Raw genomic sequence first — 18,976 nt, 5'->3', positions numbered from 1 at the left:
CCCTCTCCAGCATTTGTTGATTGTAGATATTTTGATGATGGCCATTCTGACTGGTGTGAGTGATACCTCACTGTAGTTTTGATTTGCACTTCTCTAATGATTAGTGACATTGAGCATCCTTTCATGTGTTTGTTGGCAATTTGTATATCTTCTTTGGAGAAATGTCTATTCAGATCTTCTGCCCATTTTTGGATTGGGTTGTTTGTTTTTTTGATATTGAGCTGCATGAGCTGCTGGTAAATTTGGAGATTAATCCTTTGTCAGTTGCTTCATTTGCAAATATTTTCTCCCATTCTGAGGGTTGTCTTTCCGTCTTGTTTATGGTTTCCTTTGCTGTGCAAAAGCTTTTAAGTTTCATTAGGTCCCATTTGTTTATTTTTGTTTTTATTTCCATTTCTCTAGGAGGTGGGTCAAAAAGGATCTTGCTGTGATTTATGTCATAGAGTGTTCTGCCTATGTTTTCCTCTAAGAGTTTTGTAGTGTCTGGCCTTACATTTAGGTCTTTAATCCATTCTGAGTTTATTTTTGTGTATGGTATTAGGGAATGTTCTAATTTCATTCTTTTACATGTAGCTGTCTAGTTTTCCCAGCACCACCTATTGAAGAGACTGGCTTTTCTCCATTGTTCATCCTTGCCTCGTTTCTCATAGATTAGTTGACCATAGGTGCGTGGGTGTATCTCTGGGCTTTCTATCCTGTTCCATTGATCTATATTTCTGTTTTTATCCCAGTACCATACTGTCTTGATTACTGTGGCTTTGTACTATAGTCTGAAATCAGGGAATCTGATTCCTCCAGCTTCATTTTTTTTTTTAAATACGCACTTTATCTATTTATTTATTTATTTATTTTTAATTTTATTTATTTATTTATGGCTGTGTTGGGTCTTCGTTTCTGTGCGAGGGCTTTCTCCAGTTGTGGCAAGCGGGGGCCACTCTTCATCGCAGTGCGCGGGCCTCTCACTATCACGGCCTCTCTTGTTGCGGAGCACAGGCTCCAGACGTGCAGGCTCAGTAATTGTGGCTCACGGGCCCAGTTGCTCCGCGGCATGTGGGATCTTCCCAGACCAGGGCTTGAACCTGTGTCCCCTGCATTGGCAGGCAGATTCTCAACCACTGCGCCACCAGGGAAGCCCCAGCTCCGTTTTTTTCCCTCAAGATTGTTTTGGCTATTCACCGTCTTTTGTGTCTATATACAAATTGTGAAATTCTTTGTTCTAGTTCTATAAAAAATGCCACTGGTAATTTGATAGGGATTACATTGAATCTGTAGATTGCTTTGGGTAGTATAGTCATTTTCACAATATTTATTCTTCCAATCCAAGAACATGGTAAATCTCTCCATCTGTTTGTGTCATCTTTGATTTCTTTCATCAGTGTCTTATACTTTTCTGAGTACAGGTCTTTTACCTGCTTAGGGAGGTTTATTCCCAGGTATTTTATTTTTTTGTTGCAGTGGTGAATTGGATTGTTTCCTTAATTTCTCTTTCTGATCTTTTGTTGTTAGGAATGCAAGAGATTTCTGTGCATTAATTTTGTATCCTGCAATTTTACCAAATTCATTGATTAGCTCTAGTAGTTTTCTGGTGGCATCTTTAGGATTCTCTATGTGTAGTATCATGTCATCTGCAAACAGTGACAGTTTTACTTCTTCTTTTCCAATTTGTGTTCCTTTTATTTCTTTTTCTTTTCTGATTGTAGTGGCTAGGACTTCCAAAACTATGTTGAATAGTAGTGGTGAGAGTGGACAACCTTGTCTTGTTCCTGATCTTAGAGGAAATGCTTTCAGTTTTTGACCATTGAGAATGATGTCTGCTGTGGGTTTGTCATATATGGCTATTATTATGTTGAGGTAGGTTCCCTCTGTGCCCACTTTCTGGAGAGTTTTTATCATAAATGGGTGTTGAATTTTGTCAAAAGATTTTTCTGTATCTATTGAAATGATCATATGGTTTTTCTCCTTCAATTTGTTAATATGGTTTATCACATTGGTCGATTTGCATATACTGAAGAATACTTGCATCCCTGGGATAAATCCCACTTGATCATGGTGTATGATCCTTTTAATGTATTGTTGGATTCAGTTTGCTAGTATTTTGTTGAGGATTTTTGTGTCTATGTTCATCAGTGATATCGGCCTGTAGTTTTCTTTTCTTCTAGTATCTTTGTCTGGTTTTTTGGGGTTTTTTTGTTTTTTGTTTTTTTTATCACCCAGCCCCTCTATCAGGTGGTGTTGGAGGCCATGGCCCGAGAGCCCCCAAGCAGGGGTCCTTCCAGCACTGAGGGCACCCGTGGGCTCCTCAGCTGCCTGCCAGATGTGGAGAGGGTGAGTTGGGCCTGGTGGGAGCAGGCGAGACAGGGAGTGGGCTGACATCAGCAGAATGTTTCACCCATGCCTGGGCCTGTGATGGCCATGAATATGTGGCATTGTTACAATTCTAGAAAATAGGTGCTATTAGTATCCCCACTTTATAGATATGGAAGCCAAAGCCCAGAGCAGCTGAGTGAGTTACTTAAGGTTTCACAGGCAGGATGTATCAAAAATACAGACTCTGAACACAGGTGTGTCAACCTACTATAAGGGAAGTTCCTGGCTGTGTTATCCTGGACGAGTCCCGACCCTCTCTGTGCCTCCATATCCTCATCTATAAAATAGGATTAATACCAGCCCTGCCTAACATACAGAGGAGTAGGCTCAAGCCCAAGTTCTGCCATTTCAAAGTTAAGTTACCTTTCGCTTCAGTCTCCCCTCCAGCAAAATGGGATCATAATACTAATACCTAATGGTTAAGTCTTAGCTGGGTCATCACCCAGCTATGAGACCTTGAACCTCAGTTTCCCCATTCTAAACTGCCTTAGTCTCCCTCAGGTGCGACAGGGGACCGGCTTTGCCCACCTCATGCTCTCCCTACCCTCTCCGCTCAGGCTACACTGACTCTTCTCCTGGACCACCTGCGCCTTGTCTCCTCCTTCCACGCCCACAACTGCATGACTCCGCAGAACCTGGCCGTTTGCTTCGGTCCTGTGCTGCTGCCGGCGCGCCAGGCACCCGCCAGGCCCCGCATCCGCAGCTCTGGCCCAGGCCTCTCAAATGCCTCTTTGTCTGGTTTTGGTATCAGGTGATGGTGGCTTCATAGAATGAGTTTGAAAGTGTTCCTTTCTCTGCAATTTTTTGGAATAGTTTCAGAAGGATACGTGTTAACTCTTGTCTAAATGTTTGGTAGAATTCACCTGTGAAGCCATCTGGTCCTGGACTTTTGTTTGTTGGAAGATGTTTAATCACAGTTTCTATTTCATTACTTGTGATTGGTCTGTTCATTTTTTCTATTTTTTCCTGGTTCAGTCTTGGAAGGTTATACCTTTCTAAGAATTTGTCCATTTCTTCCAGCTTGTCCATTTTTTTGGCATAGAGTTGCTTGTAGTAATCTCTTATGATGCTTTGTATTTCTGCGGTGTCCACTGTAACTTCTCCTTTTTCATTTCTAATTTTATTGATTTGAGTCCCTTCCCCTTTTTCTTGACGAGTCTGGCTAAAGGTTTATCAATTTTGTTTATCTTCTCAAAGAACCAGCTTTTAGTTTTATTGATCTTTGCTATTGTTTTCTTTGTTTCTATTTCATTTATTTCTGCTCTGATATTTATGATTTCTTTCCTTCTGTTAACTTTGGGGCTTTTTGTTCTTCTTTGTCTAATTGCTTTAGGTGTAAGGTTAGGTTATTTGAGATTTTTCTTGTTTCTTGAGGTAGGGTTGTATTGCTATAAATTTCCCTCTTAGAACTGCTTTTGCTGCATCCCATAGATTTTGGATCGTCGTGTTTTCGTTGTCATTTGTCTCTAGGTATTTTCTGATTTCCTCTTTGATTTCTTCAGTGATCTCTTGGTTATTTAGTAACGTATAGTTTAGCCTCCATGCATTTGTGTTTTTTTTATATTTTTTCTCTGTAACTGATTTCTAATCTCATAGCATTGTGGTCAGAAAATGATGCTTGATATGATTTCAATTTTCTTAAATTTACTGAGGCTTGATTTGTGACCCAAGATGTGATCTATCCTGGAGAATGTTCTGTGTGCACTTGAGAACAAAGTGTAATCTGCTCTTTTCAGATGGAATGTCCTATAAATATCAATTTAATCTGTCTGTTCTATTGTGTCATTTAAAGCTTGTGTCCTTATTAACTTTCTGTCTGGATGATCTGTCCATTGGTGTAAGTGAGGTGTTAAAGTCCCCCACTATTATTATGTTACTGTCGATTTCCTCTTTTATAGCTGTTAGCAGTTGCCTTAGGTATTGAGGTGCTATGTTGGGTGCATATATATTTATAATTGTTATATGTTCTTCTTGGATTGATCCCTTGATCATTATGTAGTGTCTTTCCTTGTCTCTTGTAACATTCTTTATTTTAAAGTCTATTTTACCTGATATGAGTATTGCTACTCCAGCTTTTGATTTCCATTTGTATGGAATATCTTTTTCCCTCCCCTCACTTTCTTTCTGTATGTGTCCCTAGGTCTGAAGTGGGTGTCTTGTAGATAGCATATATATGGGTATTGTTTTTGTATCCATTCAGCGAGCCTGTGTCTTTTGGTGGAGCATTTAATCCATTCACATTTAAGGTAACTGTCGATATGTATGTTCCTGTTACCATTTTCATAATAGTTATGGGTTTGTTTTTGTACGTCCTTTTCTTCTCTTGTGTTTCCCACTTAGAGAAGTTCCTTTAGCATTTGTTGTAGAGCTGGTTTGGTGGTGCTGAATTCTCTTAGCTTTTGCTTGTCAGCAAAGCTTTTGATTTCTCCATCGAACTGAATGAAATCCTTGCCGGGTAGAATAATCTTGGATGTAGGTTCTTCCCTTTCATTACTTTAAATATATCGTGCCACTCCCTTCTGGGAGTTTGCTGAGAAATCAGCTGTTAACCTTATGGGAGTTCCCTTGTATGTTATTTGTCATTTTTCCCTTGCTGCTTTCAATAATTTTTCTTTGTCTTTAATTTTTGTCCATTGATTACGATGTGTCTTGGCATGTTTCTCCTTGGTTTATCCTGCCTGGGACTCTCTGCGCTCCCTGGACTTGATTAACTATTTCCTTTCCCACGTTAGGGAAGTTTTTGACTATAATATCTTCAAATATTTTCTCAGGTCCTTTCTCTCTCTCCTCTCCTTCTGGGACCCCTATTATGCAGATGTTGTTGTGTTTAGTGTTGTCCCAGAGGTCTCATAGGCTGTCTTCATTTCTTTTCATTCTTTTTTCTTTATTCTGTCTCATGGCAGTGAATTCCACCATTCTGTCTTCCAGGTCACTTATCTGTTCTTCTGCCTCAGTTATTCTGCTACTGATTCTTTCTAGTGTATTTTTCATTTCAGTTATTGTATTGTTCACCTCTGTTTGTTTGTTCTTTAATTCTTCTAGGTGTTTGTTCTTTAATTATTCTAGTTCTTTGTTAAACGTTTCTTGCATCTTCTTGATCTTTGCCTTCATTCTTTTTCCGAGGTCCTGGTTCATCTTCACTATCATTATTCTGAACTCTTTTTCTGGAAGGGTGCCTATCTCCACTTCATTTAGTTGTTTTTCTGGGGTTTTATCTTATTCCTCCATCTGGTACATAGTCCTCTGCCTTTTCATTTTGTCTCTTTCTGTGAATGTGGTTTTCGTTCCACAGGCTGCAGAATTGTAGTTCTTCTTGCTTCTTCAAGCAGAAACTTTAAGAATCATTTTATTCTTTTGTTATTTCACCTTTGACTCTGAGAATGGCATGCCACAGAATGAAAAAGCACAGCGGAAAGAGCAATACAAGAATATGTATAATATTATATATAAATTTTAAACCACTGAGATTTGAGGGTTATTTTCTACCATAGCATAGTCTAGCTTAAGCTGACAAATACAGTCTGATTCTACCTTACATGTGTGCAATCAACTTAGATAGATAGATAGATGCCATAACAATAAAGAGAAAAGAAATTACACACTGTGCAAAAATATAGCCAAGGACAAGTCTTTCTGCAAACACAAATTCAGAACAGCTCAGTCATCACTGGATTGGAAAATTGGCCTCTCAGCAAACACAGGTATCTGTTTAGTAACTTATTCTATGGTCTTGGAAGAAGTCTCTACCCTTTCTGGATACTTTTCTACAAGATTGCTTGTACATCATAATGCCACCTGGATAATGAGTATCACCTTATAGAATTACTGTGAAAAGTGAATGAGATGATGTATATATAAAGGTCTTACAAATGCTAGCACATTATATTCTTATTATTATTACAGAGTTGGTAGTATCAGTACTATTTTAATGGGCTGCTGATTCATAGCAGCCCAATTTATATAATTAAACACAAAATAATAAACTAAGTTCATACCATGTGCTCTTGATTGCAACTGTTATTTCTGTTTGAGGATGCCAGGTGTCTATTCTTTCTCCTCTATGAAAGCCATGTCACAGCCATTGTCCTATCTTCATCCTCTGCAATTTCTCATTCACATGAATTCAATGAAATTCCCCCCTCGCTATTCACACCCACAGTGGGCCTATTTTTCCCAGGCCAAATTCATTTTTTTCATACCTTAACTAATTTACCAACCATCTCTATGGCAACCCCCTGGGCCTCTTGCCCCACAGTAGCTCCCAGAGTTCTCTATACTTGACAGATAAACTAGATCTATTAATTGCTGAGTTTTACAGAATAAGAAAACATGAAGAAATTTCTCTTAGGAAATGGGAACTTGGAAAACCTAAATACTCACCAGACATTTGCTTTATGACAGAGCTGCTAAATATCAGGAAATACAGAACAGCATTTTAGGGGTGAAAAGGACCTTCACATTTAATCTAGTTAAATTTTTTATTTTGAGATGAAGATATTGAGGGCCGAAAGAGAAAATGACTTGCTCAGGGCCATTCAACTATATGGTAACACAACCACAAAGGAAACTCTTAAAAGGAATCATATTTTTTTTGTGCTATATCCAGCTGCCTTATTTTATCAAAGAAGATGAAGGAAAAAGTGTTAATTGGCTATGCAAGTCTGCTCATCAGTAATGTGCAGGAAAATTGCAACACACGTTTTAGTTGCTTAGATGTAAGCTGAAAGAAAAAAATAAAAGGAAAATACAGAGAAGACTAGATGCACAGATGTCCATATATAGAACTTCACAACTCTGTTTAAAATCCATTTTCCATGAAAGCAGGTGGTAGGGATAAACTGAATGAACTTAAAATCAATTTGCATTGCATATGCTAGATATTTATGATAAATAAACCCATTTGTAGAATGTGAAAAGCAAGTGAGACCTAGGTTGGCTAGGTTCTGACACTTCTCTGCAACTCACTGTCTACTCTCAGGCAAACCTTGGTTGATTAATAGTTTTCACATTCATTTCTTACAGTATCATTTTGTGATAGAAATTCTCTCCGCCTATTAAAAGTAAATGAATATTCTTCATTTCCACAGATACATTTGTGTTCTCATTTGGGAAATGATTATCTTTCATTTCCCCCTATTTCAAGTGAGATATATATAGTTCGAATGAGATGCATATAGTTTTCCAAAATAAGGAAACAGTAGTTCAAGAAGAAAATCATATAGTCCTGAAAATACAACAGAGGGTGTTAGGAATTTTGGTAAAGGAGATTGTGTGCCTCACCCACTAGAACAGGTGAGAATTCAACTCTACACAATCATTTTCAAATGCAAATGACAACCCAGATATTTAAGATGTTTAAGATTTGCATATGAAATTTCTCAACTGTTCAGTGTTGACAGAAATAAATAAAATTTAACTCTGTCCATGTCTAATGATCTGTGCTATAGGCTGTAGTTACACAATTGACTACCAATTTACAAACAGTGATTTTTACCTCTTTGGAGTAATTACCCAAAGTAAAATTACAACTGGCCTTAATCTTTGATATTTAGCCCTAAAATTTTATTTTTCTATCAATCTAATTTTACTCTCAGTCACTAATACTGGTAACAAGAAATCACCAACTTAGAAAATGTAATCATTAAGTGGTTACAATTAATGTTCGTGATTACATTATATGTTTAGCAAGGAGGTATTTCACAGCTCATGCATTACACATTGTCTTTTATATTACAAAGCTCTTCACCACTTAGCAGTGAACAGTAGATATGATGAAAATCAAAGTGCATGGTGCTGTAAGTCATACGAGTAAAGGCAGGTTAGAAATCATGTTTGGAAACTATTCCAGTAAACTCAGTTATCTACATTGAAGCTTTCGTCTTATTATCAATGTCATTTATTGTACTTCAGTATTCACAAATAAAGATACCATCTTATAGAGCTGATAGAGAAATGCTTATGGGCAAAACAATTAGGTTTGTGGAGGGTAGGGGAGAAGAACTAGAGAAAATGCTATTTTTTAGTATTTCTTTTTGACATTATTCTGAGAGATGATGTATAACAAGGAGTAGTTAATTTTGGGGTGGATCAATTGGGAGACAAATGTGAAAAATTAAACATTTATGATGTGGTTTATATGTTAAACATGAAGCATTGTCAGTTTCTTGAATAGCAGAGACACCATATATAAAAGTAAACAAGGGGACTTCCCTGGCGGTCCAGTGGTTAAGACTCCATGCTTTCATTGCAGGCGATGCAGGTTTGATCCCTGGTCAGGGAACTAAAATCCAACATGCCGCAAGGCACGGCCAGGAGAAAAAAGAAAAGAAAAAAATAATGCCATTTGCAACAACATGGATGCAACTAGAGATTATCATACTAAGTGAAGTCAGAAAGAGAAAGACAAATACCCTATGATATCACTTATATATGGAATCTAAAATATGACACAAATGAACCAATCTATGAAACAGACTCACAGACATAGAGATCAGACTTGTGGTTGCCAAGGGGAAGGGGAGGAGGGAGAGGGATGCACTGGGAGTTTGGGGTTGGTAGATGCAAACTATTATATTTAGAATGGATAAACAAGGTCCTACTGTATAGCACAGACAGGGAACTATATTCAAAATCCTGTGATAAACCATAATGGAAAAGAATTTTAAAAAACATATATATGCATATAACTGAGTCACTTTGCTGTACAGCAGAGATTGGCACAGCATTGGCATAACTATACTTAGATAAATAAATTTTTTTTAAAGTAAGCAAAAAAATAATATACTTAGTCATGCTTAACATATGTGTCAATTCTCTAGTCCTTGGGCTTTTCTGATCTCTTTCTGCCCTGGATTAATAAAACTAGCTGTTCTTGATTTCCTAAATGAGATAGACTTCAGGAGTGGCAAATGAGAATAGTAAACAAATTCTGCTCAGCCCCAGCTTGTATACCCCAGAAATGCTTTTCCGGGCTATTACGCCTGCAATGTGCTGTGACCTTCATAATAACCTCCTTTTGAAGAAAAGAAAGTTAAGTATAAAACAAAACAAAACAAAAAAAAGCATTATTTTCCTCACTGCTATTTGATGCCCTTTTCAGTCTCTGACATGCTCAAATTTGCATAGCTGCAATGCTGGATAGCATTATTTTCTGAAAATGCAAAAATAAGATGAAGGAATTATTTGACTGCATCAAATAGAGTGAAAGAAACATTCAATGAGTCTGTGTACAGAGCACAATGTCTATAGAGTCAGTCTCCACCATCTCACATTTTCATGTTTTTTAAAATTATTTAATAGTTTACATTTATTTGGGGACAGCAGCTGAACAGGAGAGCTCTTTTAGTTGGATCAGTCACATTGATGAACATGTCTTTTAAATGTAGCAAAAGAAGAATTTCGATTGAATTAGGAAACACCATATACTTGGATAAAAATTAATGTTGTCTTGACCTGGTTGGTTTTGATAGACGGTCAAAATAAGATATTAGTCCTCAAAATTACTGTAAATAGTAGTCACGCAATCCTTTTATTATGTTTTCTTTCTGATGAGACTTTTCTGCAAGTAACACTATTATACAAATATACTGGATCCAACAGTTTCTTAGTTAAGGCCAGATTTGCCTGGTGATCCATAGGTTCACTTAGCAAGTGAATAATAATATCTTATAAGCAATAAATATGTTTCTGAAAAAGTAAAATATTGTTGCTAAATTGTTTCTCACTTGATGTTATTGCCCCATGTAAATATAATTGCTATTCCTATAAGTTAACATTTTTTTGATATATGTATATAGTTATCATATTAAATGCTATTACTTCATTGCACTGTCTCCATAAAAGTAGCTATTATCAAGTTTAGAAATAACTTTTTTATTTTAATTAATTCATCTCTTTACCTCATGTGTTTGTGAAAGGCAGTGGGGTAAAAACTTGGGATCTGGGTAAATAACTCTACTGAATAGCCTCGAGCAAATTACTTAGCTCCTCTAAACTTAAGTTGCTTCATCTGTAAAAGGAAAAATATTACTTCTCTGAGAAGCTTGTGAGAAATAAAATGATGTCATGCATGTTTCACAGATGCTAGAAAGTCATAAAACCCACTGTCCCTTCCGAGCACACAACTGAGCTACACTTCCCAGCCCCATTTTTATCTACACGGGAACACACAGCTAGTTCTTGCCCATGGAATGTAAGCAGAAATGAAATTTGTCACCTTGAAAACAACTTTCCTTAGACTTCCTATGACTCCTCTATGCAGCCCCTCTCCACCTCTAAAGCCGCATTTCCTCACTAGGTACTGTCAGAGCAACCTTGGAATTTAAAATTCCAATGTGGGATTATTTTTTTAATAGTTAAACCTTCTTTTTTTTTAGTTGAAGTATAGTTGATTTACAATATTGTGCTAGTTTCTGGTGGACAGCAAAGTGATTTTGTTAGATATATATATTCTTTTTCATATTCTTTTCCATTATAGGTTATTACAAGATATTGAATATAGTTCCCTATGCTATACAGTAGGACCTCGTTGTTTATCTATTTTATATACAGTAGTTTGTATCTGCTAATCCCAAACTCCTAGTTTATCCCTCCCCCACCTTTCGCCTTTGGTAACCATAAATTTTTCTTTGTCTGCAAGTCTGTTTCTGTTTTGTAAATAAGTTCATGTTGTTGTATTTTAGATTCCACATTTAAGTGATATCATAGGCTATTTGTATTTCTTTTTCTAACTTACTTCACTTAGTATAATTTCTAGGTCCATCCATGTTGCTGCGAATGGCGTTATTTCATTCTTTTTTATGGCTGAGTAATATTCCATTGTATATATGTACCACATCTTCTTTTCCATTCATCTGTTGATAGACATTTAGGTTGCTTCCATGTCTTGGCTATTGTAAATAGTGCTGCAGTGAACATTGGGGTGCACGTATCTTTTTGAATTAGAGTTTTCTCCAGATATATACCCAGAAATGGGATTGCTGGATCATATGGTAACTCTATTTTTAGTTTTTTAAGGAACCTCCATACTGTTTTCCATAATAGTTGCACCAATTTGCATTCCAATGTGGGATTTTTAAATGTAGTTATGAATATTCCACTATATATATAATGTCACATCACTAATAACAAACAGATTTTTAAAATGGAGTGGGAATGTCATCCCTTTTAAGTTAAAAGCCTAAAGGAGTTTATTTTTGCATTTGACTTGCTTTGAAATTGTCGAAAACTTGATGAAGGAAAACATTCTAGGAAATCATTAATTTATAAAGAAAGTTACTCCTACATTGAGACATCTTTAGTATAACCTTGGTTACATCAAAGATTATAAATAAGTCCAAGGACTTTAAAGAAGCATCTAGTCAAATGCATTCTCTTTAGAAATAAGGAATTTTCATCCCAGAAAGGGCAAGTGACTTCTCCATGGCCATTCCTGGCCCAGCTCTTTACGTAATCCATTCATTTTCCTCTCCTGAAACCAAAGTTAATTTTTCTAAATTGAAGCCTAAAAATAAAATAAAAGTCTATTACTGTGCAGTCTTTCACATTGATTTCATTTAATATATTAGGTTGCTTCAAGTAGTTTGAAAAGTTTATTATTGACTAAAATGGGCTCACAACTTACTGTGATTCCAAAGTAACCCAAGACTGTAGGACTGGGTTACAGTTGTTTATTTCTCTCCTATCATTTAGGTTTATTAATTTTTTTATTCCAATCTCTTCAATAAAAAAATTAACATTAACTTATATATGTTTTCATTTCTTTTTATTTCCCCCACAATAGTTTACGTCAGTGATGAGTATCTTTACCTGTGTTTGCCAAAGACATATAAGTTAAAACACAGCCTAGAAGGTGGGAGCTATTTTTTTTCTTTTTTAAAAATTTATTTATTTAATTTATTTATTTTTGGCTGTGTTGGGTCTTCATTGCTGAGCACGGGCTTTCTCTAGTTGTGGTGAGCGGAGGCTACTCTTCATTGTGGTGCGCGGGCTTCTCATTGTGGTGGCTTCTCTTGTTGCAGAGCACGGGCTGTAGGCTCACGGGCTTCAGTAGTTGTGGCGCACAGGATTAGTTGCTCCGCGGCATGTGGGATCTTCCTGGACCAGGGCTTGAACCCGTGTCCCCTGCATTGGCAGGTGGATTCTTAACCATTGTGCCAGCAGGGAAGCCCTATTTTTTTTCTATTTGGGGAATTATTTGACCAATATGTATACACTGATATAGGCAGAGAAGGTTGAACTTGAGCTTAGTATTAAGAAAAATGAGCACAAAGACCTGAAATAGGTTCAACTTATCCAAAAAACCTCAAGAAAATAAAGGATATGGTGTGAGAATAATGGGCAATGTTTGAAGATACAGGGTAGATTACATATATTTTAGAAATCAAGCAACGAACACGGACTTCATCCACGGAGCTGGTGTTTCTAAAATTGTGGTCTGCATGCCACTGTTGAAAAGTAAGATGAATTTAGTGGTACACAGTTCTTTTTTAAATTTTATTTTAGTATTTATGCATTTCTTGTAATAGAAATCAAGAAAATATAACTTGCACATGGAATCGAAGCCAAAAAGGTGGGTTAAAGACAAAAAGGAAGTATATAATAGTTAATGTACATGGGAATGCCAAAAAACTATGAAACAATGATGTTTACATTTCTAAAGATGATATGGAAGATTTAACGGTTTTCTAGACTTATCATGGTGATCATTTTGAAATGTATAGAAATATGTTGTGTACCAGGAACTAACATAGTGTTGTAGGTCAATTAGACTTCAAAAACAAACAAACTCATAGAAAAAAAGATCAGATTTGTGGTTATTAGAAGCGGGGGTGGTGGGAGGGAGAACTAGGTGAATGTAGCCAAAAGGTACAAACTTCCAGTTATAAGATAAATAACTACTAGGCATGTAATGTACAACATGACAAATTAACACTGCTATATGTTATATTTACAAGTTAAGAGAGTAAATCCTAAGAGTTCTCATCACAAGGAAAAAACTTTGTTTTCTGTTTCTTTAATTTATTATGTATATGAGATTATTGATGTTCACTAAAGTTATGATGGTAATCATTTCATGATCTATTTACATCAAATCATTATGCTGTATACCTTAAACTTATACAGTTCTGTATGTCAATTATATCTCAATAAAACTGGAAGAAAAAAAGATTTAACGTTTTTCTAATGTAGGAAGAACATGATGTATTTCTTTTTGATTCATAATAATGGCAATGGTATCCCAAGAATGTAGGTTCTCCTAAGAAACTCATTTGCCCATTTTTCTAACCCACATCTCAGGGTGAGAACATCAGGAACAAAGCTCTGCTTGATACCAAAAATCATGTAGATAATTTGGTGAACTGTCCATGGCAATATGACTAGAAAGAACAAGGTCTTCTACTTGAGAGAAAACAATGAGTAATGGAAAAATATATAGTAGAATTCTGCATTGCTTATTTAATTGAGGGAAATTTTATGGTTTTATTAATATAATTGTCACAAGCAATCCATTTTATAATTACCTACTAATCAACAACTCTAAGCAAATCACCAGGCTAATAGCATCATGGATACAAAGATGATTAAAAGAAGGCTTCCACTGGGAAGTTCATGACTAATTGGAATGAGAGGGCAGAAAAGAGGGAATAAAACAACTGCTAAAAAAATATAAGGTGGAAATTATGTTTTCATAAAGTAGGTGAAAATGCCCTGGGGGAGTTTGATGATGATGATGATGGTGCCTTCCATTTACTGAGTCCTTTCTATGTGTTAGGCACAATTTTAAGCATTTTCAGTGGATTATTTTACTTAATCCTGAGAGTAACCCTGTAACATTGGTGATATTGAGCTTAGATATATTCAGTAATGTATACAAATCAGTGTTCAAACCTGAGCTGTCTGGCTCCAAGAGTGTGCATTCTGGCATTAAGGTCTGAAAGGCCTCACTGAAGAGAAGCTGTTTTTCTATGTTTTAAAGTCATAAAGAAGGTAGGGCTGAGTTGACAAGCCATTCAAAAAAGAAAGGAGACTGAAATTCAATGTGTGTATAGGATTAGCTATTTATATTCATGAAAATATTAACAAAGTAGTTCTGTCACAAGCTGAGAAATTATAGAAAACCAAGCTGGAAAGTTCCTGAGATCAGGGGCTTATATATTAGGAACAATAGCTTGTGCTTAATTGAATCTCCTGAATTCTTGGGACATGAGGAAAGCTGTGGTTCAGGAAGACTTATTGGGACACAGTGTGAATAAAAATAGCGCAGTGATTAAAAGCATGAGTCTGAAAGCAAACCACCTGAATTCATGTCCCAGCTGCCAAATCTGATCCTTGCAAGTAAATGAGCCCCTAGAAGTCTGTTTCCTTAACCGCAGTGATACCTTCAGTGTTAATGACATTACATATGACTATGGTAATGAGAATTAAAGTAGGTCATGTATATAAAATGTTTGCTATGGTACATGTAGTTAGTGCTCAGTAAGTGCTAGCTTTTATGATTAATGTATAAAGGATAGACTGTAGAAAAGAGAGACTGACAGCAGGGATGTAGTTTAATAGGCTCCCAACAGAGTCCAGATGAGAACAGACACGATCGTGAACTAGGACAGTGGCAATGGCAACTGAAAAGAGGACAGTTACACAAGATATTTCAAAGGTATACGTGCCTTCGTGATTCAGTAGATGTGGGAGGCGGACATGTGACTCTGAGTGATCACGCCTGGCTCACTGGGACAATGACGGTGCTATTACCACATACAGAGCAATCAGGAAGAGGTGATGATTTGAAGAGAAATCATGGATCCAGAATCTATCTTGATGTATTGACCAAGATTAAAGGTATTCTTCAAGTCTTATCAGTCTACCACCGAGGCAATATTTTTCTCAGGAGTGACACACATATAAATGGTGATAAAGATGATTCAGGTGGTGTATACAGAATTATCACATAGCCTCGAATTATGTGTAAGAAAATTCCTTCCTGCTTCTTCTACCCTTCTGTTTAAATCAAGGAAGTGTTTTACTTTGGTGCTAGTTACCCTTTTCCTTTTCTCTACTATTTCTTTCTTTCTTTTTCCACATACTCAGAGCCCAGGGAACACAAACATGTGCACTTAAAATTTAAGAACATTTGTTCATTTTTCATTATATTCTTATATCAATTTCTATTTATGTCAAATGCTTCTCATTTTCCAATTATGGTCCTAATGTGAACTTTCCTTTAAAAAAATCATTTTACTAATAACAAGGAATCAATTTAAAGAAAAAATATACTAAGGAACCCACAGTACAGTCACCACTTAGATATAACAAAATCATGAAAGGTGGACTTGAATGAGTGAAGGTTAGCAATCTCCGCAATAAACTAGGCCTAATTTTAGGCATTATTCTCTCCTAGTTTTGACAGAGGCTTCTCAAAGGGAGATACATTTACTATAAGTCTAAGAGAAAACCACGTTGTTGTAATGGCCAAGATTCAAAAAGGCTATAATTTTGATCTTCTGATAACTTCCCAAGAAAGTTGTTAATATAACTTCCTTGTAGATATTAACTAGTTATGGAGCCATGCTTTGAAGATAAGAATGGCATCAGAAATAAAACAAAGATCACACAGAAACTTCCAATCGTTACAAAATCAACTGTCACAATAATCAGGCTGCCTGTCGGCACTGGTGTTAACTTTCAACTCAGCCCTTTCTCTTCCCAGAGGCAAGTGAAATGATACCACACACACAAAACAAACCAGCAAGAGCAGGGAGTGGACAAGAGACCAAGGTGGAGGCTAACCCCCATATTAAAACTCACAAGGAGTTGATACAATCAATTAAATGATGCTACTCAATATCAAATCTGATATCAATACAGTTTTGCTTTGATTTCTCTAGGAAGAGTAATAGCCTTGTGATACCTTGATAAATTTTCTTGCCATGCTTTAAGTAAATAGATTATTTTCTTTTGGATGTATCTCTTGTTAGACAGTAAATACTCTAGATTATTCTCAGTATGAGACTTTGGGGAGGGGATGATGTCAAACCCTATGATATAAAGCCAACACTTCCCTCACCACCGTTTGGTTTTAATGCCGCTCTGGGCTTAAATGACTGAACAAAAGATCTGCTAGTCATAAACTTGTGGGTTCTGTTTTAGGGTGCTGTAATAACTATAGAGATATGAACATACAACAGAACTTAATGCCCAATTTCTTATTCTGGAAGCATATAGACCTAGAGATTATTTTTACATGTGCTCTCTCACAGATGGAAGACCTGTTCTAAGGCAGTCCTGAATCTGTTTTGGGGACCAAAATAAAGACTGTTCTAGTACTTGATGGTCAGGATTTCCAATGAATAAGAGAACATAAGGCCATATTTTAAAAATAAACTAGAGCATTTCTTTGATTTTATTTCAGATTCTTTTTGCAACATAAGAGTTTTTTTTTTTTTTTTTTAAGAAATCTGCAAATGCCAAAAACAATGTTAGGTTTTTGATTTAGAGGATGATGCTTATGAAGATAGAATCTTAAATTTCCATTTCTGTCTAGGTCCTTAATTTGTTTCTCCTTGTACAACAGACCAAGGCCTTTTTCTAAATTAGTCAACACAAAAATATGTCCTATGAATTTCAGGAGGAAAACAATCAGGTATGCATGAATAAATCAACATAAAACAGCTTAATTCATGGTAACAAATACAAAAAGTATGTCTTAATAGATGGTAAGCTATGAACACAATGTTTATATTTGAAATTAGGACATATTTAAATTCACATAACTTTAAAAAGGAGTAGCTGGAATAATCTATATGGAATATGCACTCAGCATTGCAGACGGTTTGTATTAACCTATAGCCACCCATGAGACAGATCTGGTCTGGAAATATGTTTGACTTGCCCCACATGGTTTTTTTAAATCACCTTCAATTAATACCATTAAAAATTATGATATTTGATATAAAAATACTATAGATTTTTAGTTTCTCTTGAAAAAAACTGAAGTCCTGACCACATTAGGTCCCAGGCATACTTGATAATTATAACTAATACTATTATAGGCACTACTACTTATTGAATGCTAAGTGTTAGGTATCATTCTAAGCATTTTACCTTTTTTTTTTTTTTGAATACATACAGTATGACTGCAAGGCAGATCTTTTTGTCCACATTGGTTATCTGGGAGAGCTGATCCCCTGAGAAATTCAGTGATTTCTTAAAATATGTAGCTGGTAAATGATGGAGTTGGGATTTGAACCCAGGCCTGTCTGAGACCAAAACCCAGTCCCTTATTCACTGATGAAGCCAGTTCAAAATATTTAATTACTGAACATGGAATTAGTTCATATCCACTCTGGTCACTTTTCTGCATTTTTGAGAAGTTAATCTTCCCCATGTGATACTTTAAATATGAAACATATTTCTTAAAAGTAACATTATACCTATGCCTAATAAGTATTTTCTTCTTTTTTAATAACTGTTACTTATTCTTCTTAAGGGAATTAAGCAAATAATTTGCTTATCCAATTTGAATCTAATTTGCTTTAAATTGATAAAATCCATTTATATTTATGTATTGTACTAGAATACCAATTATAATTTTCTCTAGTAAATTAAAACACTTCATTTAATTTTCTGAATATCATTTCTAGACAAGTGTTGAAAGCTTCTAAATCATGTACACCAGAATTTGAACTCTGGAAGGGTCACTCAAAATTATTTTCAAGTGCATCTTACCAGAAGTTGTCTTCACTACTTCAGTGGTATTTCTCAGTCCAACAAATGAAAATTGATAAAGCCTCCAAGATCTTGTGTCACCCACTTCAACAGAACTGCGCTTCCATTGATAGACAATTTCTTCACGCGGATAGCCATCTGCCATGAGATAAGAAAGCACACATTGTAAATGATTAAAAATGAACATATGTGGCAACCACCTTCTATGAACAAGACACTGAGGGAGATACCAAGAGAGATAGTTTTGACTTAGATGAGGATCTTGGACTAAAGAGCATTACCATAGGGAAAATCAATACAATTTCCCATATCCTAATGGGAAATTAGATTTAAAAACCATGAGGTCAAAATTACCCATGAAAAGCACTTAAATTGCATAGAAGGTATACTATACATGGTTTTGTATATACTATACGCATACTTTACATTGTCTGGGGTAAGATATAAAAATTAGCCAGTATATAGTAAATAGTACATATGCAAGATATTGTTTATGGTGAAAGGGAGTCAACAGGGCAAGATTTTGAGAGTCATGCAGAAAACAGAAAATAATGGAAGAAGAGCAGACTCAAATCCTTCCCCAGGACATGTCCTTGGAATAGAAGATGATTGGGAAAAATTACCTCAACTATTTACATTATTCTCTCTCTCAATTTGTTGAGGCTTCATTTTAATATACACAGAAATCTGCAACTAAAAGCAGTAAGTAGAAATACCAAGGGGAAGATACCAATGAGAACTATGTAGATTCCTTACAGCTCAGTTATGTTCAGCCAAAACAACAGAAAGCATTCATGAAAGAAATATTACACTGATAATATAATGATTATCAGTACCTTTTCCTAGCCATAATATCCTAGAAAGCTTTCTCAATTTTTCTTCTAAA

At 35.8% G+C, this 18,976-nt stretch overlaps 1 protein-coding gene across 5 annotated transcripts in view; it reads right to left on the bottom strand.

The window, feature by feature from the left end:
- The window catches only part of GABRG2 (gamma-aminobutyric acid type A receptor subunit gamma2), a 122,858-nt gene that overhangs the window by 62,697 nt on the left and 41,185 nt on the right, over nt 1–18,976 (bottom strand). For all 5 annotated transcript variants that reach the window (XM_061188420.1, XM_061188422.1, XM_061188421.1 and 2 more), the window contains exon 6: nt 18,091–18,228. In XM_061188420.1, coding sequence (XP_061044403.1) covers nt 18,091–18,228 — 138 coding nt within the window. The remainder of the gene's footprint in view (nt 1–18,090; nt 18,229–18,976) is intronic.

This window comes from Eubalaena glacialis, chromosome 4 (assembly GCF_028564815.1).
Source record: "Eubalaena glacialis isolate mEubGla1 chromosome 4, mEubGla1.1.hap2.+ XY, whole genome shotgun sequence".
NCBI classification, from domain to species: Eukaryota; Metazoa; Chordata; class Mammalia; order Artiodactyla; family Balaenidae; genus Eubalaena; species Eubalaena glacialis.
Note: the sequence above shows the minus strand (reverse complement) of the source record. Positions and strands in the feature narration are given on the sequence as shown.